At 38.4% G+C, this 26,522-nt stretch overlaps 1 protein-coding gene across 1 annotated transcript in view; it reads left to right on the top strand.

The window, feature by feature from the left end:
- The window catches only part of ITGA1 (integrin subunit alpha 1), a 118,073-nt gene that overhangs the window by 57,020 nt on the left and 34,531 nt on the right, over window positions 1-26,522 (top strand). The window contains exons 9-19 of the mRNA XM_070743361.1: window positions 1,452-1,617; window positions 8,434-8,507; window positions 10,092-10,236; window positions 12,558-12,700; window positions 13,610-13,753; window positions 14,470-14,727; window positions 15,152-15,282; window positions 16,671-16,834; window positions 19,279-19,415; window positions 20,642-20,752; window positions 22,947-23,032. Of these exons, the coding sequence (XP_070599462.1) occupies window positions 1,452-1,617; window positions 8,434-8,507; window positions 10,092-10,236; window positions 12,558-12,700; window positions 13,610-13,753; window positions 14,470-14,727; window positions 15,152-15,282; window positions 16,671-16,834; window positions 19,279-19,415; window positions 20,642-20,752; window positions 22,947-23,032 (1,559 nt within the window). The remainder of the gene's footprint in view (window positions 1-1,451; window positions 1,618-8,433; window positions 8,508-10,091; window positions 10,237-12,557; window positions 12,701-13,609; window positions 13,754-14,469; window positions 14,728-15,151; window positions 15,283-16,670; window positions 16,835-19,278; window positions 19,416-20,641; window positions 20,753-22,946; window positions 23,033-26,522) is intronic.

Here is a 26,522-nt window from a genome sequence, read left to right as displayed (position 1 = left end):
AGCCAAGCATCCTACTTGCCTTTCCTACTGCCCGACCACACTGCTCAGCCATTTTGAGACTGTCAGAAATAGTGACAGGGGATATTCCAGTCAACATCAGGCATGTTGAAATCACCCATAACCACAATATCTCCCTTTACTGCCATTAGGGTAATCTCATCCACCATCTTGTTGTCATGTTCCTCAGATTGCCCTGGAGGCCTATAGATCACCCCAATTCTAATGACAGAACCGTCTTTATTTTGCATGCAAATCCAGAGGGTCTCCAGATCTTTACATGTATTTTGAATTAGTATTGTTTTTAGACTTTCTTTAACATAAATGGCTACTCCACCTCCCCTTCTCTCTATTCTATCCTTCCTATACAGTGTATATCCTGGTATGGATATTTCCCATTCATTGGAATCCTTAAACCATGTCTCAGTTATGGCAACCAGATCCAAATTATCTCTAGATATTATGGCCATTAACTCACAGAGCTTGTTGCTCAAGCTTCGAGCATTCGTGCACATTACCCGAAGAACATTATTTTCATTATTAGTTTGCCCCTTATCATCAACAACTACATCTATTTTATTTTCAGCTCCCTTTTCATAAGCTTCCAGAAACTGATGTATCCTCATTGGTCGGGGACAGAAATCCTCCACATCTGGTACATCTCTGTCCCCTTTACCTAGTTTAAATGCCTGTCCAAAAAAGCTCTGAATTCCTCACCGAGCACCTGGGTACCTCTGTATGATGGATGCAAACCATCCCTCTTAAACAACTCCCTATTAGACCATCTACTGACATCATGACTTACATAACCAAAACCTTCAGCTTTACACCACTGCCTTAACCTTATTATTATTATTATTATTATTATTATTATTATTTAGATTTGTATGCCGCCCCTCTCCGCGGACTCGGGGCGGCTCACAGCAATCCCTAACAACCATGTACCCTGTACTAACAGTAGTAAAATTTTGATTTTTTTTTTTTGTCTTTTATTCCCTTCTGGGCTCTGGGTATGTTTTTCCTATTGCAGTAAATGAGGTTGAATGTGTATAATTTTAGAAGAGTTCTGTGTGCATGTGTGTACATACACTTTATATAGTAGGTAATCAGGGATGTGCTACTGCCTGGACGGGGGGTGGGAACGCAGTGGGGTAGCGAAAATGGAGCTCCACCCCAGAGCACCCAATTTGCACTGAAAGATATTGAAACAAAATGCATAAACCACGCCCACAGTGTAGTAGTAAAAATGTTGGTAGCCCATCACTGGGTCCAATTCCTGCATATATAGTGGAATGCCGAGCAATCTCTGTATTATTACTTTTATTTCATGTTGCATTATTTTTGGAAAACATTTTTTGAAAACTACAATCAATGCTGTTAGTCAACCACTGCATTTATTCTAGAGACTGAAGTCTCTGACAGAATTGCTGGTTTTTTTCCTCTGCATGCAACAGATTCTTGGCTCCTATAACAGAGGGAATCGAAACCCTGAGAAATTAATAGAGGAAATCAAATCCATTGCAAGCAAGCCAACTGAAAAGCATTTCTTTAATGTCTCAAATGAAGTAGCTCTCCTTACAATTGTGGAAGCTCTTGGAGAAAGAATATTTGCCTTGGAAGGTATGTATTGGGTTTTTTCTTCTCCATTTCTGTTTTGTTGGGAGGGGTTTGTTGTTGTAAGCAAATAATAATGGCTGCATTAGCACTATTGCATTAGTGCAATAGACTAACAATCCTGGGCCTAGAAAGCCTAGAACTACGGTGCCTAAAACACAATTTGAGTATTGCCCACAAGATCATATGCTGCAACGTCCTCCCGGTCAATGATTACTTCAGCTTCAACCACAACAACACAAGAGCACGGAACAGATTCAAACTTAATACGAACCGCTCCAAACTTGACTGTTAAAAATATGATTTCAACAGTCGAGTTATCGAAGCGTGGAACTCATTACCGGACTCAATTGTGTCAACCCCTAACCCCCAACATTTCTCCCTTAGACTCTCCAAGTTCCAAGAGGCCAGTAAGGGGCGTACATAAGTGCACTGGTGTGCCTTTCGTCCCCTGTCCAATTGTCTTTCCTTTCTCTCACTTATCATATATATTTTCTTTCTTTCATATATCCTCTCCTCTAAGTTCACTTTACTCTTATATATATTACTACATGTCTATTTTTCTTCCTATGTATTTGTGTATTGGACAAATGAATAAATAAATAAATAAAAATTTATAGAATAATCCGAATTCAAAATCCATTGTTTAGAGGAGTTAAGATTGGAGTGTAGAAGTACTTTATTACTGAAAGTTCTGGGAAGTGTATCATTGTGTTGGTAATTTTAATTTGCGGCAGTTGCTCACTGAGCAGAATTAGCAAGTTAGAAGAAAAAAAAAAGCTTCTCCTTTTCTCCCAAAATTACAGCCTGAAAGTAGTGTCTAGTATTGAGCCAATGCTAGTTGTCTAGTTCACAAATGGATTCTTCACTGGGATGGTCTGTGTGACAATAGAAATGGTGATGCTACATGAGAAAGACCTTGAGAGGTCAGTGCTGGATTGCAATTCCTAGCGCTACCATTCAGAACTGTGAACTTGTGCAAGCAGCACTTTGGGGCATGTGCAGAACTTCTGCACGTGCGCAGATCCACTTTGATGATGTCCACTTGGGTGGGCGGAGCCTCCCACCCCAGTCACTACCCGTTTGCGCAAACCAGAGCGAACTGGTAGCAGCCCACCACTGGTTAAAGTAATCCTACCTAGGGAGCAGTCAATTAAGAAAGACAACTCTCGATTTTTCAAAAAAAATCAAGAAGAATCAGAATTTTATGAGGTTTGGCAAAAGGTATATATCTGGTGGGATACAAAGAAACAGAGATAACCTTATTTTTACACTATTTTAAATATATCTGTACCTAGCAGTTATATTGTATTAGACAGTGATTATTTACAATATAAAGACAGTGATTATTTACAATATAAAGATAAACTCTTTCTTTCCTCTTCTACCATTTCTCTTTTTTCTTCTTCATAGTTCATTTTAATATATATATATATAAGATATATAATCTTAAAATTTCTATATATTTTTAAATGTTTTAAATGTGTTTTTACTTATTATCTTACAATTGATATAGGTATTTTATAAACAATGATAGAGTTAGGTTTTTTTACTTTTTTACTTATTATAAATATAAAGATGACTTCTACTTTGAGAGGAGCGATTGTTGCTCCACTAAATATTACACATAATGTATGTTTTGTCTGTCTTTGCAATTTAATAAAAAAATATTTAAAAAAAGAAAAGAAAGACAACTCTCATTAATGAAGAGGATTTTAAAATCTGTGTAGATGAGTCTGCAAATTAAAATCTTGAACTAGTTGCCTGTTCTTGTCTTTCAGCTATGAAACCCATTCTTGTCCTCTGTGTATAGTACACCGTATGGCTGAAGCACAGATATTAAATCCTCTAGGGTTCATTCACATTTGGAGATTATAGGAGTTGCAGTCCTAATCAGGAAGGGTGCTATGCTAGGAAAGAATGAATCCTTCATCTTAAACTCTGTCCTCATGCCTTCTCATTGAGAACCACCTGCCTCTCAGATGGTGGCATTTTATTTTATTTATTTATTTTGTCAAGTACGTATTGGTAGTATACAAAGATATAACAATGTCTACATATATGATACTACTAAGAGAGAAACATTAGGACAGGGGATGGAAGGCATGCTGGTGCACTTATGCACGCCCCTTACTGACCTCTTAGGAATTGGGAGAGGTCAACAGTGGATAGTCTAAGGCAGTGTTTCCCAACCTTGGCAACTTGATGATATCTGGACTTCAACTCCCAGAATTCCCCAGCCAGCTTTTGCTGGCTGGGGAATTCTGGGAGTTGAAGTCCAAATATCTTCAAGTTGCCAAGGTTGGGAAACACTGGTCTAAGGGTAAAGTTTTGGAGGTTAGGTGATGATACTAAAGAATCAGGTAGTGAATTCCATGCATTAACTACCCAGTTACTAAAGTCATATTTCCTGCAGTCAAGTTTGCAGCACTTTACTTTAAGTTTGTATCTGTTGTGTGCTCGGGTGTTGTTGTGGTTGAAGCTGAAGTAGTCGTTGACAGGAAGGACTTTGTAGCAGATGATAGCTGAACCTGGATGATGTCCTTCCATGCACTTTCCATACTGCTCTGTGTCACAATTAGGGCCAAACTATACCATTTATATCTCAGATTCAAGTAAAAAATATGTAACATAAATGCCCCAATCATACCTATTCATACATGAGAACTGATGGACCTTACCTTACTTCCTCCCTCTGTCCCTCCCTTTGTCTGGAATCATAACTTTACAAAACTAAACTGATATCTTTTCACCCGACATTCTGAATTTGCTGTCACTCAAATTGTGACATGTTCCGTATTAGTCAATTTCCTACATTTGGTTGTCCTTAATCCTTTACAATCCCTATCCATATCCTGTCCTTCATTTATAAACTATCTTGGCAGCAAGGATATTGCTTCCGTTCTTCTCCACAGTGCTTAATGCACTACTAATGTTTTCAAATGTTAGGCAGCAATCCAAGTAATGTGTAAGTGATTACTATTCCCTAGCAAGGAAAACATCTGTGTATACTTCACGTTTTATATGTCCATCTTTTCTGAATAATCAAACTAAACTTCCTTATGAACAACACAACCATGTATGCCAGGAAGACAATAAATATAAAACTCACTCATTAAAAATATACGCATTGCCATTTTATTACTAATATTAGGTTAGGAACCTTATTCAAATGGTACGGGTTTTATGAAAACCACGTTTGTATCTAATGACTTCCGGTGTTGTAGTTAATCTCAGTTAGCAGATGTGTACAGTATTGCTTCTGTTTTATGCAAAAGTAATCACTCTTTTGCTTATAAATATGGGCTACATTCCAAGGAAGTTATATATGCACGAAAGGGAAAGAAGCACACGTAGGCTCAGTTTTCCTTGCAATTTCCGTACTGTGTGAAGAGGGAAAAAAATGCATGTTTAAATAAACTCTGGCACGATTTTTTTTAAGCAGTATGAAATAATGACATGGAAGTTCCCATACACTTTGGGGGGAATTGTATCAGTTTGCGTGATAAAAGATGCTCGATTAGAAAAGTTGAAACAGAATCAGGGAGGGATATACAAACCCAGTTTAAAATGAGTCTCATGAGACCTCTTCCCACACTACTACTATTATTATTATTATTATTATTATTATTATTATTATTATTATTATTATTATTTATTAGATTTGTATGCCGCCCTGCTCTGCAGACTTGGGGTGGCTCACAGCAATAACAAAAAACAATGTACAACAAATCTAATATTTAAAAATATCTAAAACCCCTTATTTAAAAACCACATACACCCAGCATGAGATTTCGGCATGCACAGAAGCAAAAAAAGTGGCAAAGCCCCAGCAAAATCTCATGGTCGCATGCATCCTGTTATAAACCGCTCCGAGTCTCCGAAGAGGGGCGGCATACAAATCTAATAAATGATAATAATAATAATCCTCATGTGAGATTTTGTTTTCTGCGGAGACACAGGAAGCAAATCTCATGCCAGGCATGCACGCCCAACCCCCACCCACGTGCCTGCAACCACTGCCTGCCTGCCCACGCCTGCCACCTACCCAGAAGCGTCCCGGCATACAAGATAAGTACAGCCCATCACTGCCCATACTACATCAATTCTTCGTGAACTGCACTGGCTTCCTATCAGTCTCCGGTCAAAATTCAAAGTGTTGATTATTATCTTTAAAGCCCTACATGACTCAGGGCTAGGGTATCTTCAAGACCACCTTCTACCCTACACCACCCAGAGACCGATAAGATCCCGCAGGGTTGGTCTTCGTCAGCTAAACAGTGTCACCTGGTGGGTCCACGGGGGAGAGCCTTCTCTGTTGTTGCTCCAACTCTCTGGAATCATCTACCTCCTGAGATACGCACCCCCCCATCTTATTGGCCTTCTGGAAAGCGGTAAAGACCTGACAGGCCTGGGGCCATTGACCACGGGGTGAGGTCTGCTCATGAATGTATGGATGGCTGCAATTATTTTAAATAGAAATGTTTTTATACCGATTCGTGTTCATTTTTCTTGTGAGCCTCCCTAAGTCCCTAGGGAGTTGGGTGGCATAGAAAAATTAATTAATTAGTCGCTTGTAAATTTGCAATCTGTGTGTCAACTTTAATGATGTCATAGCAATGTGTCCGCTAGCTGCTGCAAAGAACTTGGTGCTTCCTACAATCTGCTGCTATTCTCAAGTTTTTCCTTCTTCTTAGGAGTACAAAGTCTGGCCACATTAATGTTAGACCTAAGGAACCAAGAATGACACCTGGAGTTTCTTCTGATTAATTAATTAATTATATTTGCCTATTGATACAAATCTTGCCAGACTAAAGCATTGGTATAACTGTCCCAAAGGTGCTTGTTCAAGAGGCAACTGGACTTTGGTTTTTCTTTGAAGAAAAATGGTGCACATAAATGCACCATTGTGCTTACCATCCCTGTCCTACTGTTCTATTGTCTTCTATCATTACTTTTTATCATTACTTTTCTAATGTTTTATTTATACAAATTACCGTCCTATCATTGTTTGACAAATAAATAAAATAAAATAAATAAATGTTTTGCTTCTCATCCAAGAAGCTTCTTCAGCTCTTACTGGACAGATGAAAACTGAAATGTCTTATTATAGGATGGTAATTTGTATAGTTAAAACATTAGAAAAACCAGAAAGTCCAGTTGCTGCTTGACAAAGCACCTTTGGGACAACCATGACCTGAATGGCTGAGAATTTCCATACATGTCTCCCTAACTTTTAAATATACACTGTGAATTGCTACGGAAGTTCTGCCTTTTCCTTTTTCCTGCATACCAAAGATTCCACATTTTGCTGTATTTTTGCTCTCTGAGAAATGGCCTTTCCCCCTGCTAGTCCTCCTAGAGATATAATTATATGATATTTTTACACACACTGCATTTTTTCACATTCCAGTAATTAGAATTTAACTGGAATTCGTTCAAAGGAATGTTGAACCAAAGCACAATTCTCCTCCTTGAGAGTCTTAATTTCCAAAGGCAGAAATGGATTAAAACTATAATGAACTTCATATAAAACAAATGTTTCAAAGTTAATTCGGAGAATTTCAAGGATGGTAAAACTTGTTACATATTGCAGCAACTGAAAAGTTGGGTGTGAATTTCTGATTAATTAATTACCGCCAGGCATGGGGGAGTTGAGACACTTTTCCCCCAGGCTTTTTTAATATATATATACTTCGTTTTATGTTTGGTATGAATGTTGCTGATTGGTTTTTAAATAATGATAGGGTTTTATATGTTTTTAATATTAGATTTGTTCCACTGTTATATTGTTTTTTTATTGCTGTTGTGAGCCGCCCCGAGTCTTCGGACAGGGGCGGCATTCAAATCAAATCAGATCAAATCAAATCAAATCAAATCAAATCAAATCAAATCAAATCAAATCAAATCAAATCAAATCAAATCAAATCAAATAAATAAATAAATGTTTTATCTACTGTAGCTAGTGTGCATGTGGAAAATTGTGATCTCAAAACTAGATGTGACCGTAGCTATCTCTATAATAACTATGGACTCAGGATAGCACACTGATTTCTCCAGAGACCTGTCTAAATACAGTGGTACCTCTACTTAAGAACACCTCTACTTAGGAACTTTTCTAGATAAGAACTGGGTGTTCAAGGGTTTTTTTTACCTCTTCTTAAGGACCATTTTCTACTTAAGAACCCGAGCCCGAAAAAAATTTCCCAGGAAATTTGAGAGTGGCACGAAGGCCCAGCCAGTTTCCTGCCATTCCCCCTTTAATCCCGGCCATCTCGGGCTTTTCTGGGCCGCCAGAGGAGCCTTTCGGTGGCGCTTAAGAAGGCTTTGGCAGTCCAGAGCAAATGAAGCATTTCCCTTTCTCTGGGCGCTTGGAGAAGGAATAAATCTCTGCCAGCGCCCAGAGAAAAGAAACACTCCCTTCGTTCTGGGCAGTCCCTCTTTTTTTTTTAATCCTTAAATTTTTGGATTGTTTCTATTCCCCTCACCTCACCTTCTTCCTTTGGCAATGACTGTCCTCCTCCTCGTCTTCCTCCCCCTCCTCCCACCCAAATTCCAATCTTTTATTTCTTTCCTAATGGGTTTGCACACATTATTTGCTTTTGCATTGATTCCTATGGGAAAAATTGCTTATACTTACAAACTTTTCTGGTCACAGAACGAATTAAGTTCTTAAGTAGAGGTACCACTGTATTTATTTAATTGGTCAGACTGGACATTCCTAACCCTTAATTTAGTCTTTTCATGTTTCCAGTTCTTTACAGCCATTTTTAGCATTTTCAATCAACTATGCTAAGACAATTAATATTTCCTGTTTTATAGCGACCAATGATCAAAAGGCAGCTTCTTTTGAAATGGAAATGTCGCAAGTTGGCTTCAGTGCCCATTACTCTCAGGTAAAGTGAGTAGGTTCAATTAGAAAGAAAAGAAATGGGGTCTATTATACATGCTGATGTACCAATTCTGAATTCAAACTTTCTTTTTTTCTGTTTTGTTATGCTTATATATCAAATATTGCTACATGAGCAAATTGCCCTACATCAGGGTTGTCAAACGCAAGGCCTGTGGCCCAAATCCAGCCCATGGAGTGCTTAAGATCTGATCAGTGGTCGGTTGCTACGGGTGTGCCCCAGAGCTCCTTTCTGGTAGGGGACGCCAGGTTGCACAATTTGCATGTGACCACTCCAATGCCATCTTCGTTGATCTGGCAGGTGGCACCATCTTTTTTAAATTATGTGAGATTTTTAATTACATGAGATTTTGGCAAATGAGCAGGATGCGCGCAAAGCACACTGGTATGCAGATAAGTAGAACCCACCACTGGATCTGAGCCCTGGGACCGGTCTGGAAATATCAAAGTACTGGCCCATGGTGGCCAAAATTGTGATTGCTGTGAGCCACCCGGGGCCATTGAGAATGGGGTGGTGTATCACTTTTGTAAATTATTACTAATATTAAGTCCTCCTCTAGGGCTGTGTTAGAGGTAGTAACAAAGATTGATAGACTGTTGAACAGACAGTTTTTAGAGACATCTGGAGAAATTGTCAGTTCATTTATAGTGATGGGCAAACTGAACCCGCACAATTCTGCGAATTTGCGGTATTCGGTATGCCGAAAATGAACCCAATTTTTTTTCAAACTTAGGGCAAAGTTCAGGGTTGTGTTCGGCATTCGGAGCTTTGATGTCACCAGCAGGTTGCTAAGGACGCCAAGTTGATCACTTCCGGGATTCCATGGAATCCAGGAAGTGATCACCTTGGTGTCCTTAGCAACCTGCCGGTGACGTCAAAGCTCCGCCCCCGGAATCTCTTCCTGGGAGGGATTCCCCATTCGGGTTCGAGTTCAGGTTTGGTTCAGGTTCAGCCGAATTTTGCGTAAAGTTCGTCCGAACTTGCCAAACCCGAACACCATTGGGTTCGCCCATCACTATTTATGTTCTGCTCCTATGCAAAAGAGTCAAGCCCCCCAGCGGCTGGGGATTCTACATGCCTCTAATCTCTAGATCAGTGTTTCCCAATCTGGGAGGGAAACTTGAAGATATTTGGACTTCAACTCCCAGAATTCCCCAGCCAACGAATGCTGGTTGGGGAATTCTGGGAGTTGAAGTCCAGATATCTTCAAGTTGCCAAGGTTGGGAAACACTGCTTTAGATTATGGAGTGGGAACTATTTCTGCCAGAAAGTAAATCTCCCATTGTCTGGAATAGCAGTTTTGAGTGCAAAGGGGGGAAAATACATCTTGAGCTTGTGTAAAATGCCCACTATGGCAACACCCATCCTGACCAAGCCCACACCCCCAGTCACACACATCCTGACCACGCCCCTCACTCCCCTCAATTGAAATTGAATTTGACAACCCTGCTCTACGTCGTCCACCCAGAAGCTGTTTGCCCAGCATAGTCCCCTTTTTTGGTTTATTCCACAGGATAAATCTCCCCAAGAATATAGTAATGCAACGATTTCTCTGCTATGTTTGTAAAGGACTGGATCATGCTTGGAGCAGTTGGGGCATATGACTGGAATGGAACGGTTGTCATGTTAAAGGACGGTAACTTTCTAACACCAAGAAGTAACGCATTTTATGATAGCTCTTTGGAAAGAAATGAAAGTCTTGCAGCATACTTAGGTAAGCAAAATTGAATGCTGGTTATCCTACTTTTATAAAAATCTATGCCACTCCAAAGTGTTTTAATCCAGGGTGGTTGTATTATAGATTAGATTCAGAGAATGGAAGAGCTTCTTCTAGAAAACTCTTTCTTCTTTTTATTTTTTATGAAACAAATTAAATTTAGGAAATCATGTTTAAAAATTAAATTCACAAGGCCTCCTTAAAATTTTGGCCATTTCACTCCAACATATTATCTTTAGATATGTTATAGGGAATCTGTGCCAGTAGATGGACTTCCTTTGTTTGTAGAAAGGTTCACTTTCCAGATTAATTCTTTGTAAAACAAGCCCCTCTAATGTATTGGCTTTGGATTCTCTATCTCTGTCTGTCTGTCTGTCTGTCTTTCTCTCTCTCTCCTTCCCTTCCTCCCTCCCTCCTTCTTTTTTTTCTCTCTCTCTTCCCAGAATATAAGGAATACTTCAGCTCTCTTTATTTATTCTTTCAAGGTCACCCTTCGAATTCCCTGTCCCAAATAATAATTAGATATAACGTCTTAAAAGTTCCCACAAATTGAAAGCAAAAAAATAGGAGTTCTTAAATAACATAAATGTGAAATTTACTGGTGTGTTCAATTAATGAATGGCCTTAGGGAACACCAAAAGCATACACAACAATACAATTCCAGGGGATGCTATTTCAGAGAACAGAGACAACTCAAATTATTTTTGAGTGGATAGCCACAAATTATGGGGAGAAGGTAAATGTTCCTATGATCAGATTTTGGAAAATTATATTTACTCACCAGGTTCTCAGCACCCCACTCACATAAACTAGGGAATGACCCTAACTGTTTGAGAACATGTACTTTATTAACAGGGATGTTATTAGTCACTATTAATGCCAGTACTATTTTTTTAATAGAAACATAGAAACAAAGAAGACTGACGGCAGAAAAAGACCTCATGATCCATCTAGTCTGCCCTTATACTATTTTCTGTATTTTATCTTAGGATGGATATATGTTTATCCCAGGCATGTTTAAATTCAGTTACTGTGGAATTTATCAACCACGTCTGCTGGAAGTTTGTTCCAAGGATCTACTACTCTTGCAGTAAAATAATATTTTCTCATGTTGCTTTTGATCTTTCCCCCAACTAACTTCAGATTGTGTCCCCTTGTTTTTGTGTTCACTTTCCTATTAAAAACACTTCCCTCCTGGACCTTATTTAACCCTTTAACATTTAAATGTTTCGATCATGTCCCCCCTTTTCTTTCTGTCCTCCAGACTATACAGATTGAGTTCATTAAGTCTTTCCTGATACATTTTATGCTTAAGACCTTCCACCATTCTTGTAGCCCGTCTTTGGACCCGTTCAATTTTGTCAATATCTTTTTGTAGGTGAGGTCTCCAGAGCTGAACACAGTATTCCAAATGTGGTCTCACCAGCACTCTATATAAGGGGATCACAATCTCCCTCTTCCTGCTTGTTATACCTCTAGCTATGCAGCCAAGCATCCTACTTGCTTTCCCTACTGCCTGACTGCACTGTTCACCCATTTTGAGACTGTCAGAAATCACTACCCCTAAATCCTTCTCTTCTGAAGTTTTTGCTAACACAGAACTGCCAATACAATACCCAGATTGAGGATTCCTTTTCCCCAAGTGCATTATTTTACATTTGGGAACATTAAACTGCAGTTTCCATTGCTTTGACCATTTATCTAGTAAAGCTAAATCATTCACCATATTACAGACGCCTCCAGGAATATCAACCCTATTGCACACTTTAGAGTCATCGGCAAATAGGCAAACCTAATATATTGTAAACAGTGATATCTAGTCAGTTATATATATCTTGTATATAAGATGTATATAACAGGGATGTCTGGTCAGTTATATTCTATTTCTAGGATCAGCTTCTGTGTCAGATAATTAAAATGTGGATAATACAACTTTGTGCAATTTAATTTCAACTCTCAGAATCCACCAGCTAGCTTGGAAAGAAAACTGGAAGCTGATATTCATATACTCATAATAGAGAAAGTTGGCATAACAGAAATTCTGAAATAGATATCCTTGAGAAGTCCAGAAATACCTATTATTTATAAGTTGGTAGAAACTATTTCTACAGATAAGTACAAAAAACAGGAAACATTTTGCTAAAGAAGAATCAGTATTTTTTTCTGACAAATCACTTTCAGATTTTGCAGGCTAGAATGAGGGTTTAAAAAAGGTTGGGCACATAGGCAATTTGCTAAGACAAATATATGCATGTAAAGCAAATCTAGCTATTAAACATTATGGATATATAATGAGTGCTTATTCTCTGATTCCTTAGGTTATACAGTCAATTCAGCTTCTGTACCTGGAGATCTGCTATACATTGCAGGACAACCTCGTTATAATCACACCGGTCAAGTTATTATATATAGAATGAAGGATACTGAAATAGAAATACTTCAAAAATTAAGTGGTGAACAGGTAATTAAAAATGTCTAGACTAAGGCAATTTCACATAGTGCATAGTAAAACTTGCATGCACAACTAAATACAATTAGGGTGAAGGTTCGTTCTCCAAGATTGTGGGTTGGTTTCCAAATGTTTTGTTACCAGGCCAGTTAACATTTTCAGCAGAGTTTAGGGGATGTCAGTGTCAGTATTCTTCTGTTTATAAAGACTGAAGCACTGCACTTATGTGATTTATGGATTATGCTTCTGTATCGCTCTCTTAATATTCTGATTTTAGTAACAGCCAACATTTGCTTGGGTGCTAAAACAGAGGCATTCCCCCCAACTTAGTTTCTTTATCTTTATATCCCCTGGAGCAGAATAATTTCATGTCTTTAATAATTCTTAGTGTTCTCAATTTTATTTTTCAATCTCAAAGCAAGGGCCTTACATAGTTTATCTATTTCCCATTCCCACTCCCAATTCATGTTCATATATTTTCCAGTATTAAAGATTATATGCAAACCAATATAAAGTTATCAATTATATTGCCTAGCAAAGTGTGAGACAGGATTACATAATTCAGAATTTTCTTTCTTTGTTGTCTAATTGTAGGTTTTATTTCCTCAACCTGAAATAAGTTGATTTTTCTCTCTGTATGCATCTACACATACCCCCCCCCAAAAAAAATCCCTCCTACCCTGCAAAATCTAAGTAATCTCAGTCTTGCTATTGAAAAAAAGGGGTGTGGTTTAAATTTGATTGTTTAATTCCAGCACAATGTTAATCCAAATGAAATCATTAGTTTATTCAATGATGGGGGAAATTGCAAAAAATTATTTATCAATTTCAGGCTCATGATACCATGATGTTTGAGGACCTATGGCTTACCTAATGCCAATGGTGTTATATATTAACATGTTGCTATTTTTAAAACCACAGATTGGATCATATTATGGAAGTGTTATTACAACAATTGATATCGACAAGGATACATATACAGACCTTCTTCTAGTGGGAGCACCTATGTACATGGGGACTGAGAAAGAAGAACAAGGCAAGGTGTACATTTATTCTTTAAACAAGGTAATGATTCTTTTTTGTAAAAAAAATCGTATGGATTGGGGATTCAAGTGAGAATTTACCATCAACGGATTGCATGTCTAGATATCCTGCCTGTCGGCGACTACTTCAGCTTCAACCACAACAACACAAGAGCACACAACAGATTTAAACTTAATATTAACCGCTCCAAACCTGACTGTAAAAAATATGACTTCAGTAACCGAGTTGTCAAAGCGTGGAACTCATTACTGGACTCCATAGTGTCATCCCCAAACCCCCAACACTTTACCCAGATTATCTACGGCTGACCTATCCAGATTCCTAAGAGGTCAGTAAGGGGCGGGTACAAGTGCACTAGAGTGCCTTCCGTCCCCTGTCCTATTGCTCTCCTATATCTCCTATTCCTTTCCTCTATTCCTATATCTCTTCTTCTATTCTTTCATTGATACGTTCTAGTACTATATCTTCTTTTCTATTATTTCTTAGATATATTTTACTATGAGTATCTCCTCTATAACCTTCATCATGTATTTTACTATGTGTGTATATATATATATATACCCACTAAAACCCTCATTGTGTATCGGACTAACTAACTAACTAACTAACTAACTAACTAACTAACTAAATAAATAAATAAAAAATAAATAAATAAATAAATAAATAAATATCAAAAGATCTTGTAATAAAAAAAAAAATCAGATGGGTCTTTTAAATCATTATTTCTTCCTCAACAGAAAACCTTTGAATATCAGATGACACTTGAGCCTGTAAAGCAGACTTGCTGTTTGGTACACAAAGAGAAGGATTGCACGAATCACAATAAAAACGAGCCATGCGGAGCTCGTTTTGGGACATCAATTGCTGCTGTAAAGGATCTCAATCTTGATGGTTTTAATGACATTGTCATAGGTGCTCCTCTAGAAGACGATCACCGAGGGGCTGTGTACATTTATCATGGAACTGGGAAGACCATAAAGAAAGAATATGCACAGGTATAGCTCAGACTCAACTGCTTTGTCTGAAATGGCCTACGCAAGGGTTTGGATTAGAAGACATCTAAGGTCCTTCCAATTCTGTTATTCTGTTCCAACTGAGCTTCATCCCAAAACCAAGGGTAGTTTAATTATGGAGGCCTCTTAGCCTCTAGAAAATTTTCCATATTGCAGAAAAGAAAAATAGTATAAAATACAATATAGTTGCTCTGTGCAAGTACACATGCTTATTTTATAAGTAAAGTATAAATTAATCAATGTCCAAAGTTGATGGGAATCCACCAGGGATTTTTAACAAATAATTTTATCAAATTATAGTAAACATAGTAAAAACTAATACAAACTAATCAAGAACAATTATCTATTTGTAATATGTTTAAGTATAGTTTATGGTTGGATGTAATAAAACTGTGCTTCTTTAAAGCGTATTGCTTCGGGTGGAGATGGGGAGAAGATGAAATTTTTTGGACAGTCAATACATGGTGAAATGGACTTAAATGGAGATGGACTTACAGATGTTACTATTGGAGGCTTAGGAGGAGCAGCCCTTTTCTGGTAGGTGTATTCAAATTTAAGCTTTAAATTCAACCTTATTATCTGTAATGTATGCTTGTTTGTTTGTTTGTTTGTTTGTTTGTTTGTTTGATTGATTGATTGATTGATTGATTGATTGATTGATATGCTGCCCAACACCCTAAGGACTGTGGGAGGCTTACAACAATAAGAACAATATCTAAAAATCAGTTTAAACCCCACTAAAACCATGCATATCCCTTCTGGGCAGATCGGGATAATATCTCATTTAATCAACTGCCCCAGAGCTGCTGGCAAAGCCAGGTCTTTACAGCTTTCCAGTAGGGTGGGGGCAGTATGGATCTCTGGGGGTAGCTGGTTCCAGAGGCTGGGGCCACTACAGAGAAGACCCTCTCCTGTAGCCTCAGCAGCTGACACTGTTTAGGAGCCCGGAGAAGGCCAACTCTGTGGGCCCTTATTAACCTCTGGGAGCTAGGCAGCAGAAAGTGGTCCTGAAATATATCAGTTGTATTCCCTAACTAAATTTGTTGTCATAGGTGAATGTGACTGAGGGAATAATATCATGAGGAAGGGGTGCAGTTACTGGCATGGTTGGAGAACTTGGCATGATTTTCAGAAGTATTGAGAACCCTAAAACTGCTGATTGTGTTTTGCATGAAATGTTGAGGGACTGAATTAAGGACAATTCTTTAAAATTGGTATATAGAATCTAGGAAAATAATGTGACTGGATGGGAAGCTGGCCTCTTGAGCAAAAATATGTCACACTGTAGATACAAAAATAGATTCCCTTTTTAAAGAAACATTGGGAAATAATGTTATGTAGGGAGAGGAAATCAAGTTCATTGGGACTGTATAATGTTATTTAAAATGCTTTGGGCTTTACAAAAACCTAGGACCTCTCTTATATTCCTGAAAATGTTAGAAGGTTACTGAGGAAATTTCCATCTTAGTTTTCCTTCAGCATACTCTTAGCAAATTCTTATATCCAGCTCAGTTCAAGCACACACTCTGTGGCAGCTCCGACCCTCTGGAATCAACTTCCCCCGGAGATTAGGACTGCCCCCACCCTCCTTGCCTTTCACAAACTCCTCAAAACCCACCTCTGTCATCAGACATGGGGAAATTGATTCCCCTGGGCTGTTCCGCTTTATGTATGCTCTGTATGAGAAGTATGATTGTTTTTTATATTAAGGGTTTTAAATTGTTTTAATGTATTGGATTTGTACTGTTTTCTTGTTGTGAGCCGCTCTGAGTCTCCGGAGAGGGGCAGCATACAAATCTAATTAATAATAATAATAATAATAATAATAATAATAATAATAATACACATGGCATTAAATATTACAAATGTTACAACAAGTTGAAAATGCTGTAATAGTCCTTAATTGTTTTCTTGAATGGTTTTAGGTCTCGAGATGTTGCCCAAGTAAATGCTACCATGAAATTCATGCCCAACAAAATTGATATTCAGAAGCTAAGTGGTGACATGAAAAAACAAAAGGTGTACATTAACTCCACAATTTGTTTTGAAGTCAAATTAAAGTCAAAAGACATCGCAATGAATGAAACAGGTGGGTGGACATCCAGATTTCTGAACTCTGCATAGATGTTTTCTACCAGGAACGTCTGGTGACAACTATCAAGATGATGACCACTAAACTCCATGACTTTTCTATTTATGTGTGTCATGCATATAACACACATTTAAAAAATCTGATATTGACCGTTTTGCCCCATCTTGTGAGGATGTTATTGTATTTATTGTTCAAATCACAGCTGCAATCAAAAACACTTACTTCTGAAACAGTTGTGGGTTCTAAAATCCTGTACTACAGATTTGTGCACACACTTGCACACATGACGATGCTTCTGTGCAAAAGCATCCCAGGCCGGTAGGTGGAGCTTCCCACTGCCAGCACTACCCGTTCTTAAAACCAAGCCGAACTGGAAGCAAACATTTCTGTAGACCAGTGTTTCCCAAACATGGCAACTTGAAGACATTTGGACTTCAACTCCCAGAATTCCCCAGCCAGCAAATGCTGGCTGGGGAATTCTGGGAGTTGAAGTCCAAATATTTTCAAGTTGCCAAGGTTGGGAAACACTGGTCTACAGAAAAAATTAAATCCTAGGCCAGTGATGAGCCATATCTGCTGGCCCTTAAGCTGTTACCCTAGTTCAGCTCCAATGTGTGTGCTGGTCAGCTGATTTCCCGCTCGCCTGGAGGTTCTGGAAGGGCATTTTCAGCTTCTGGAGAGTCTCCTGGGTAGGGGGGCATTTTTGCCTCTGGAGCCTGGGAAAGGTGAAAAAGGGGCCTACCAGGTCCACCAGAGTTTGGGAAGTGAGCTTTTTCAGGCCCCGGGGGGGGGCAGGGGGGCCATTTTCACCATCTCCAAGCATTGAATTATGGGTGTGGGCACTCATGCATGCGCGATAGCCCACACACATGTGTTTTCGGCACCCAAGGAAAAAAAGGTTCACCATCACTCTCCTAGGCCATCACTTTGTTGCATAAAAATAAAATAGAACTGATGTTAAGTGGTTTTACAACATTGAACTTCATACTAGCTAGCAGCTGAAATGGTGATTGAGAGATCACATTACTTAGAACTTTAATAATGAGGGGGGAAAGGAACAAATAAATAACCAGTTCAAATGAGTTAAAGAAACAAAAGATTCATTAATGATTCAAGTTTCCTTTTTCAAATTCCCTGGGCCTTAACTGCAGCATTCAGGATTCAATGGATAATTGTAGCTATTTATTCTATATAAAATATAGAATACTAGGGGGGGGAACCAATGATGACCTCCAGAGGTTCGTCCTGGAACAGAGAAATCAATAGAGACTAAACTCTATTGAAGAAAATAATAAATAATGGTTTCGGTGTATGTGAGCAACCTCCTATTGTCTCACAATTAGATACACATTCTGTCTATGGACAAATATATATACAGTGGTACCTCATCATACGAACTTAATTGGTTCCAGGAGGAGGTTCGTAAGGTGAAAAGTTCGTAAGATGAAACAATGTTTCCCATAGGAATCAATGTAAAAGCAAATAATGCGTGCAAATCCTTCAGGAAAATCCCAAACTTTAGAAGGGAGGCGAACAGAGGGCAGGGAGGAGCAGCTAAAGGGGGCGGGTGGAAGAAGCAAGGCTAGGCTAAAGGGTGAGTGGGAAGGAAGAAAGGCAAGGGGGACGCCCCTCCCTTTTCTTTTTTCAAAAGACACAGTTTCAGTGCCTTTGCAAGCATGCAAAATCTTTACTCCTCCAAGCTGCCCCTCCCTTTTCTTTCTTAAAAAGACACCGTTTCAGTGCTTTTGCAAGCATGCAAAATCTTTACGCCTCCAAGCTGCCCCTCACTTTTCTTTCTTCAAAAAAGGGGAAAAAAGAAACCCCTTCATCCCAGCAGCAGCTGCTTGGGTTCGTAAGGTGAAAATAGTTCGGAAGAAGAGGCAAAAAAATCTTAAACACCGGGTTCGTATCTTGAAAAGTTCGTTAGAAGAGGCGTTCGTAAGATGAGGTACAACTGTATATTTTTTGCACAGATGATAGGATAGGAAATGTATATTCTTTGTTAAATTTTAGCCCATTGCCTTTAATTTCACTGAATTGGTCTGCCTCAACAAATAGCAGCCTTGACTTATCTGGATTTGGAAACTAAGCAGCATCAGGTCTGTTAGGATTTAGATGGAAGATCTTCAGAAAGTTAAAAATGAAAGAATTGAAGCATATCCTGGAACAAGCACTAGGAAACTCTTTCCATGCAGCTACCAAAAAAGCTACATGAACAATTAATGCAAAGGTCTTCAACCCCAAAGCCCAACTTACAGAATTTGGACAATGCAACATAACAACTCTAAGCTGCACATACTATATTTGATACCCTCACATTGTATTAATTAGTCTTTAAAAGTGATGGAACTAACAAAGGGAAACAGATGAGCAGCTTTCATACAGAACTACTTTAGAAACATTTTACATATGGAATTAATTGATCCTATTTTTGTTCTTAGATATACAGTACTGGCTTACACTTGATTCACAGAGAAAGGTGTCTCGAACACTTTTTGCAGAAACAAATGAGCGGAAGATTCAAAAAAACATCACAGTTAGAGGTTCAGAATGCATTAAGCACAACTTCTACATGTTGGCAAGTAAATCATATAAAATGGCTGTCTCATTTGTCTATTGCTATAATTGTCTCATCTCATTAGTAAACAATTTTAAATAGTTCTAGAGAGAAATTCCTTTAAGATGGGCTCTAGCATGAGTCCAAAAGCTTGGAAGGAAAAACCTCTGGTCCTGGTGATTGACTCAGATTGGATCCTAGCTTGTTTCTATTGCATGGGTCTACTATAGGAAGCTAATATTAATCTCATTGGGAACAATAGCCCTGTAACTCACTATTTTCTTACGTACTATTAAATTCAAAATGTAAATTATTGTATGTGTGTATATATATATATAATGCTGTTGTGCAAATGGAAAAGTTGTCCAAATGAAATATTCAGTGAGAATATTTCATCCATTCAGATCTAGGATGTGTTATTTGAGTGTTCCCTTTATTTTTTTGAGCAGTATATTTCTATTATCACAGACTGTTCAGGATGTGGCATACTGATATTTGCATGGAGAAAATGCATCATAATAACAGAGATGATGATGATGATGATGATAACAACAACAAATAACATCATCATCATGATTGTTCTTAAAATGTGGTTAACATCAAACATATGCAGAAATAATATTTTGCATCTCCTTCCACAGTAGCAATTCTTAATTTCTGGTGAACATAATTTTACAATATTTATACAGCCTATTTAATGGGTCATAGAGAGAGGAAAGTATAACTTTTTACAATTTTTAAATAGCTTTTTATTTTTATTTTTTACATTTGGAGGAGTTTGCAGCAGGCAATCATTCACAATGCTTTCAAGACAACCTTGGCTCAGGCCAAAATGGAAAACTTTATTCTGTGCCAATTTTCAGGAACTAGATCTTTAAAGTCTATTGTATATGACAACCAAGACTGCCTAGTAACACATGCAACTATCAGGGACATATCCCGTGCTTGCTAGATAATTTTCATTGTGAGATAGATTTCCATTGTTCTAAATATTTATTTATTTATTTTTCTTTCTTTTCATTTTTTAAATCCATATATTTGTGCAGTTTTAAATTATAAATTATACAGGGGTCCCCTTCCTTCATATAGCCTCCTGTATTTATATGAAAAATAAGGAGAAATCTTGCTTAGAATGGAGCCTTATTAAATGTAGAGATTCAGATTGTCACTTTCTAATACAAACAATGTTCTTGTTCTTGAAGAAAGAGAAAATTCTAATGCCTGATTTATTTTGGATTTTTTTCCAGGGCAAGCCTGATTTTCGTGACCCTATAAAGGTCTTGCTGGAGTTTAATTTTTCTAACCCTGAGAGCGGACCAATCCTTGACAGTGAACTGCCCAATTCAGTAGCTGAATATGTAAGTCACTACAATGTGGAAAATGTTAACACGATAGAGTTATATACTGTATTAAGGATGAAATTTGATTCTCTGCATGTGAGTTGACTCACTCCATCTATACCCACTCATTTCAGTCCTCTTTCAAGCCAACTTGTTCCAAAGATGAGAAAGGCCATTGCAGAAATGCAACATTTAAGCATAAGCATAGATTAGAGATGTCCCTTAAATTTTGCCAAAATAAAGAAATAAACGGTACTGTCATGTTGGGTCCTGCCTTGGTAAAATAAAACATGCTTGACTAAACATGGAAGTGATGTGTCGGTGCCTGGAGGCTGTTGGGGTCTGGATGGGTGTCAACAGACTCAAACTCAACGCTGATAAGACGGAGTGGCTGTGGGTTTTGCCGACCTCTGGAACCAGCTCCCCCCAGAGATTAGGATTGCCCCCACCCTCCTTGCCTTTCCCAAACTTCTTAAAACCCACCTCTCCCATCAGGCATGGGGGAACTGAGACATCTCCCCTTGGCCTATATAATTTATGAATGGTATGTTTGTGTGTGTGTCTTGGTTTTTTAAATAGGGGTTTTTTATAGACTTTTTAATATTAGATTTGTGATACATTGTTTTTTGTTATTGTGAGCCGCCCCAAGTCTGCGGAGAGGGGCGGCATACAAATCTAATAAATAAAAAATAAGAAATAAAATGAAAAATGAAAAATAAATAAATGAATGAATGAATGAACGAACAAACAAACAAACAAACAAACAAACAAACCATGTCCATATGCCTTTTCTACAATGAATTTCCATTTGTTTTCTCCATTCTTTAACTACAAATTTTTCGGAATATAAGACGCACCTTAGTTTTGAGGGAGGAAAATAGGTGGGGAAAGCCTACCTACCAGGCTACAAGTCTACCTATCCGGCTAGCATCTTTAGTCTATTCAGCTTCAGCATATTATTTTATCCCCTAGTTAGGTCTGAAAAAGCCTTTTTTCAGAGGGAGTAGGAATGAAGACAAGTCTGTAAAGACGTAGGGCAGGAAAAACTACTTCAGAGAGAGTAGGAATAAAAAAAGAAGGCAGCAACCCAGGAAGATCATTAGCACCGTGTTAGGGCTGAAAAATAATAATAGTAATAATAATAATAATAATTATTATTATTATTATTATTATTATTATTATTATTATTATTTATTAGATTTGCATGCTGCCCCTCTCCGAAGACTCGGGGTGGCGCACAGCAATAATAAAAAAATATCACGGTGAAACAAATCTAATATTAAAAACATGTAAAACCCCATCATTTAAAACCATGCAGCACACACATACCAAACATAAAATATAAAAGCCTGGGGGAGGTGTCTCAGTTCCCCCATGCCTGGCGATACAGGTGGGTCGTAATTTGCGAAAGACAAGGAGGGTGGAGGCAGTTCTAATCTCTGGGGGGGAGTTGATTCCAGAGGGCCAGGGTCGCCACAGAGAAGGCTCTTCCCCTGGGGCCCGCCAAATGACATTGTTTAGTCGACGGGACCCAGAGAAGGGCAACTCTGTGGGACCTTATCGGCCGCTGGGATTCGTGCGGTAGAAGGCAGTTCCGGAGGTATTCTGGTCCAATGCCATCTAGGGTTTTAAAAGTCATTACCAAAACGCCTTTTTCAGAGAGGACAGGGATGAAAACAAGCCTGCAAAGACTTGTTTGGGCTGGAAAAAACCTTCTTTGGAGGGAGTAGCAATCCAGGAAAATCGTTAGAACCTAGTTAGGGCCGGCGGGGGGGGGGGCTACATTCGAAGTATAAGACGCACCCAAATTTTCAGCCTCTATTAGGGAGCGAAAAGGTGTGTCTCATACTCGAAAAATACGGTAATGCCTTTCTGTGGTGTGCATAGCTATAACTCCATCAAAGGTATACTGAGGAAGAATGTGATGGGGTTATGGCTATGCATGCATGTGTACATAGCTTGGGCTTGCTGTCAGATATTTTATGGAAATCTTGGAGCACAATTCTTCTGCAAATCCATATTAGAAATTCGATGACACTTATTTATTTATTTATTTATTTATTTATTTATTTTTATTTATTCATTTGTTAATTTATTCATTAAAACTTAGGCAGGAGTTTCCCAAATTCAGAACAATTAATCGGGGGCGGGGGAGAGAGATGGTGTTAAATAATGTGTAGTCTTTTCATTACTAATCTGCAATTCCTTGCAGATCCATTTCACGAAAGATTGTGGAAACAAGAACAAATGTATCACTGATCTACAGCTGACTGCTAACGCCACCATAGGAGGAACCAGGTAAGTCAAATGAAACACAAATCCTCTCTGTTTCTCTGCTTCTGTCTTCTAATTGAATGTTCTGTTTAAAATATGATCTAAAATATGAGCTAAATATAACCAAAATAGAAATAAAAAACAATGGTAGATGTATCCTAAGATTTTTATTAATACTGGTTGTTTCTTCATTGCTTATTTAAACCCTATGACAATCATTAAGTGTTGTACTGCTTGTTTCTTGACAAATGTTTCTCGACAAATCTATATTTTTCTTGACAAATCTGTATTTTCTTTTATGTACACTGAGAGCATATGCACCAAGACAAATTACTTGTGTGTCCAATCACACTTGGCCAATAAAGAATTCTATTCTATTCTTTGCATTCCATTTTGGTCACTGTGATGCAAAAAGGATGTTGAGACTCTAGAAAAAGTGCAGAGAAGAGCAACAGAGATGAATAGAGGACTGGAGGCTAAAACATATGAAGAACGGTTGCAGTAACTGGGCATGGCTAATCTAATGAAAAGAAGGACCAGATGATAGCAGTGTTCCAGTATCTCAGGGGTTGCCACAAAGAAGAGGGAGTCAACCTATTCTCCAAAGCACCTGAGGGTAGAACAAGAAGCAATGGGTGGAAACTAAACAAGGAGAGAAGTAACTTAGAACTAAGAAGAAATTTCCTGACAGTCAGAACAGCTTGCCTCCAGAAGTTGTAAATACTCCAACACTGGAAGCTTTTAAGCAGATGTTGGATAGCCATCTGTCTGAAGTAGTGTAGGGTTTCCTGCCTAAGCAGGGGATTGGACTAGAAGACATCCAAGGTCCCTTCCAACTCTGTTGTTGTTGTTGTTGTTGTTGTTGTTGTTGTTGTTGTTATTATTATTATTATTATTATTATTATTATTATTATTATTATTATCAGTTGTGTTGGGATGCATGTGGCAGCCCGTGCACTCTTCCAGCAAAAACAGGCTCCCAAGCTCTGCTTTTGGCTGTGACCGCTTCCTGCAACTCTCTGCCAGTGAAAATGGAACTCAAGAGGGCTGTCTGGGGCCCTGCCGAACTCAATGTCACCCGAGGTTGGGGGTATTACTTGGAACTCTGACACTCTGTTATCTCTGGCAGAAGCAATGCGGGCCAAGCCTTTGCTGTTTCCAGTATGGCTTTGCGGGCCAGTTCTAAGTACCTTGCGGCTCGGATATGGTCCCTGGGTCTTAAGTTAGATGCCCCTGTTCTAAGAGAGAAAGGGGACTCAATGTATTGTCTAAAAGAAGCAATGGATGGAAACTAATCAATGAGATAACCAACATAGAACTAAGAGAAATTTCCTGATAGTTAAAATAATTAATAAGTGGAACAGCTTGCCTATAAAAGTTGTGAATGCTCCAACACTGGAAGTTTTTAAGAAGAGATTGGATAACTATTTGTCTGAAAAGAGGTTGGGATTTCCTGCTTCAGAAGCGGGTTGGACTAGAAGACCTCTAAGGTCCCTTTCAACTCTGTTATTCGCTCGGAGTTTTGGTCTTCCTTACCATTATTTACAGCACTTAATCTGTCAAAAACTATTCACTGATTGCTGGAGAAGACTATCTTCCTATTTTGGATGAGTGGTGCACATTTTCAATGCAAAATTAAGAGTTCTCCCTTCTATTATTGAGAAAAACAGACTGCTATAGCAGGAACATTCCATTTTTCAAAATATTTATTTATTATTTGGATAACAAGTATACTTTCATGGATCTAAACATGGGGTCATTGGTAGGGCAATATTTAAAAAATTCTTCTAGCTATCTCAGTACATTAGGCTTCCTTGGGAAAAGATAAAAATGCTCTTCTCTCCAACTGTACTTCTCTGTGTGTAATTAGGAACGTTGTGACATTAGGGAGTTTATGTTCCCTCCCATCCCATCATTCCATTCATAATTTTCATTTTTGGGCCACTAATGGATTGCAGATGCATGCCAAAATCTGTGTCTCTCACAATGTGACAAAGCAATTCGTTTAAAATAATTGCCTAAAAATGTAAATATCAGAAATATGTACAAAATGCATTTCTCTCTTACTTGCAATTCAGTCTTCACATAATAAAAGTGCATAAGGAGAATAGAAGCCAGTGTTTATGACAACTTTTTCTGATAAGTGAATATATTTTTATTGTTTTTTAATTTTGTTTTTAATTTTATTTTAATTCAGTTGTTTTAGTGGCCACTGTATATTCTTGATTATTACTATTAACACCATCCAGAATCACTGAGAAGGGCCGCATTTAATGTGACTAAATAAATAAATATGATTTAAGTTGGGAAAAAGATAAATTCAGCCAAACTGGATAGGACAGGAGTGTAGTGTATAGTCTGTATAGTCTGGAGGACAGAAGGAAAAGGGGGGATATGATCGAAACATTTAAATATGTTAAAGGGCTAAATAAGGTCCAGGAGGGAAGTGTTTTTAATAGGAAAGTGAACACAAGAACAAGGGGACACAATCTGAAGTTAGTTGGGGGAAAGATCAAAAGCAACATGAGAAAATATTATTTCACTGAAAGAGTAGTAGAACAAACTTCCAGCAGACGTGGTAGATAAATCCACAGTAACTGAATTTAAACATGCCTGGGATAAACATCCATCCATCCATCCTAAGATAAAATACAGAAAATAGTATAAGGGCAGACTAGATGGACCATGAGGTCTTTTTCTGCCCTCAGACTTCTATGTTTCTATGTTTCTATGAGTGTTCATACTTAGGTACTCACCAGAGGTGAGTTCCTCCCAGTTCAGATTGGTTCACCTGAACCAGTAGCAAACAGCTGGTGATGTCTTGGTGAGATTGCAGAACAAGTTCTGTTGGTGCCAGTCTGTAAAAACCGCTGTCTTTTTTAAAAAAATATTTTGATTTTTTTTCAGGGGCAAATTTTTTTTGGGGGGGGGGTGTTCCAGGTTTTATTTCCTGTGCATGTGCAGAAGCCGGGTTTCTGGCACTGCGTATGGGTCACCATCTTGTTTTTAGCTTTTGGGGGAGGGTTGGTTTTTTCAGTATTGTGCATGTGGGTGGTGCGGGAGGAAGCGAACTGCCAATGAGATAAGTTAGAACCCAGCCCTGGTCGTGACTGCTGTCAGCCTGGATAGCTTCAAGGCAGGATTAGACAGATTCATGGATGCCAAGTGTATCGGTGGTTATTGAAACGGATGTCCATGTGCCTCCTCTATGTTGGTTGAGGCAGGCAGGATTCCCTTGAGTACCATTTCTTGGGGGTCAAGAGAAGGGGAGGGTTTTGCCTTCTCTTTCTGCTCAAGGTCCCCATGGACAATTGATGGGCCACTGTGTGACAAAGAATGCTGGACTTGATGGGCTTTGGCCTGATTCAGCAGGGCTCTTCTTATGTTCTTATGTTCTTATGTTGGTCCTTACTGATTCTCTGGTTTGTGACAAGGAATGGGCAACAGTAGCCTTAAGTACTGTGTAATCACAAAGAACAGCTGAGAGTTACACATGGGATCTGAAGATATGGGT

Source organism: Erythrolamprus reginae, chromosome 2, assembly GCF_031021105.1.
Source record: "Erythrolamprus reginae isolate rEryReg1 chromosome 2, rEryReg1.hap1, whole genome shotgun sequence".
NCBI classification, from domain to species: Eukaryota; Metazoa; Chordata; class Lepidosauria; order Squamata; family Dipsadidae; genus Erythrolamprus; species Erythrolamprus reginae.
The sequence above is the reverse complement of the archived record's forward strand: the minus strand, read 5'-3'. Positions and strand labels throughout refer to the sequence as shown.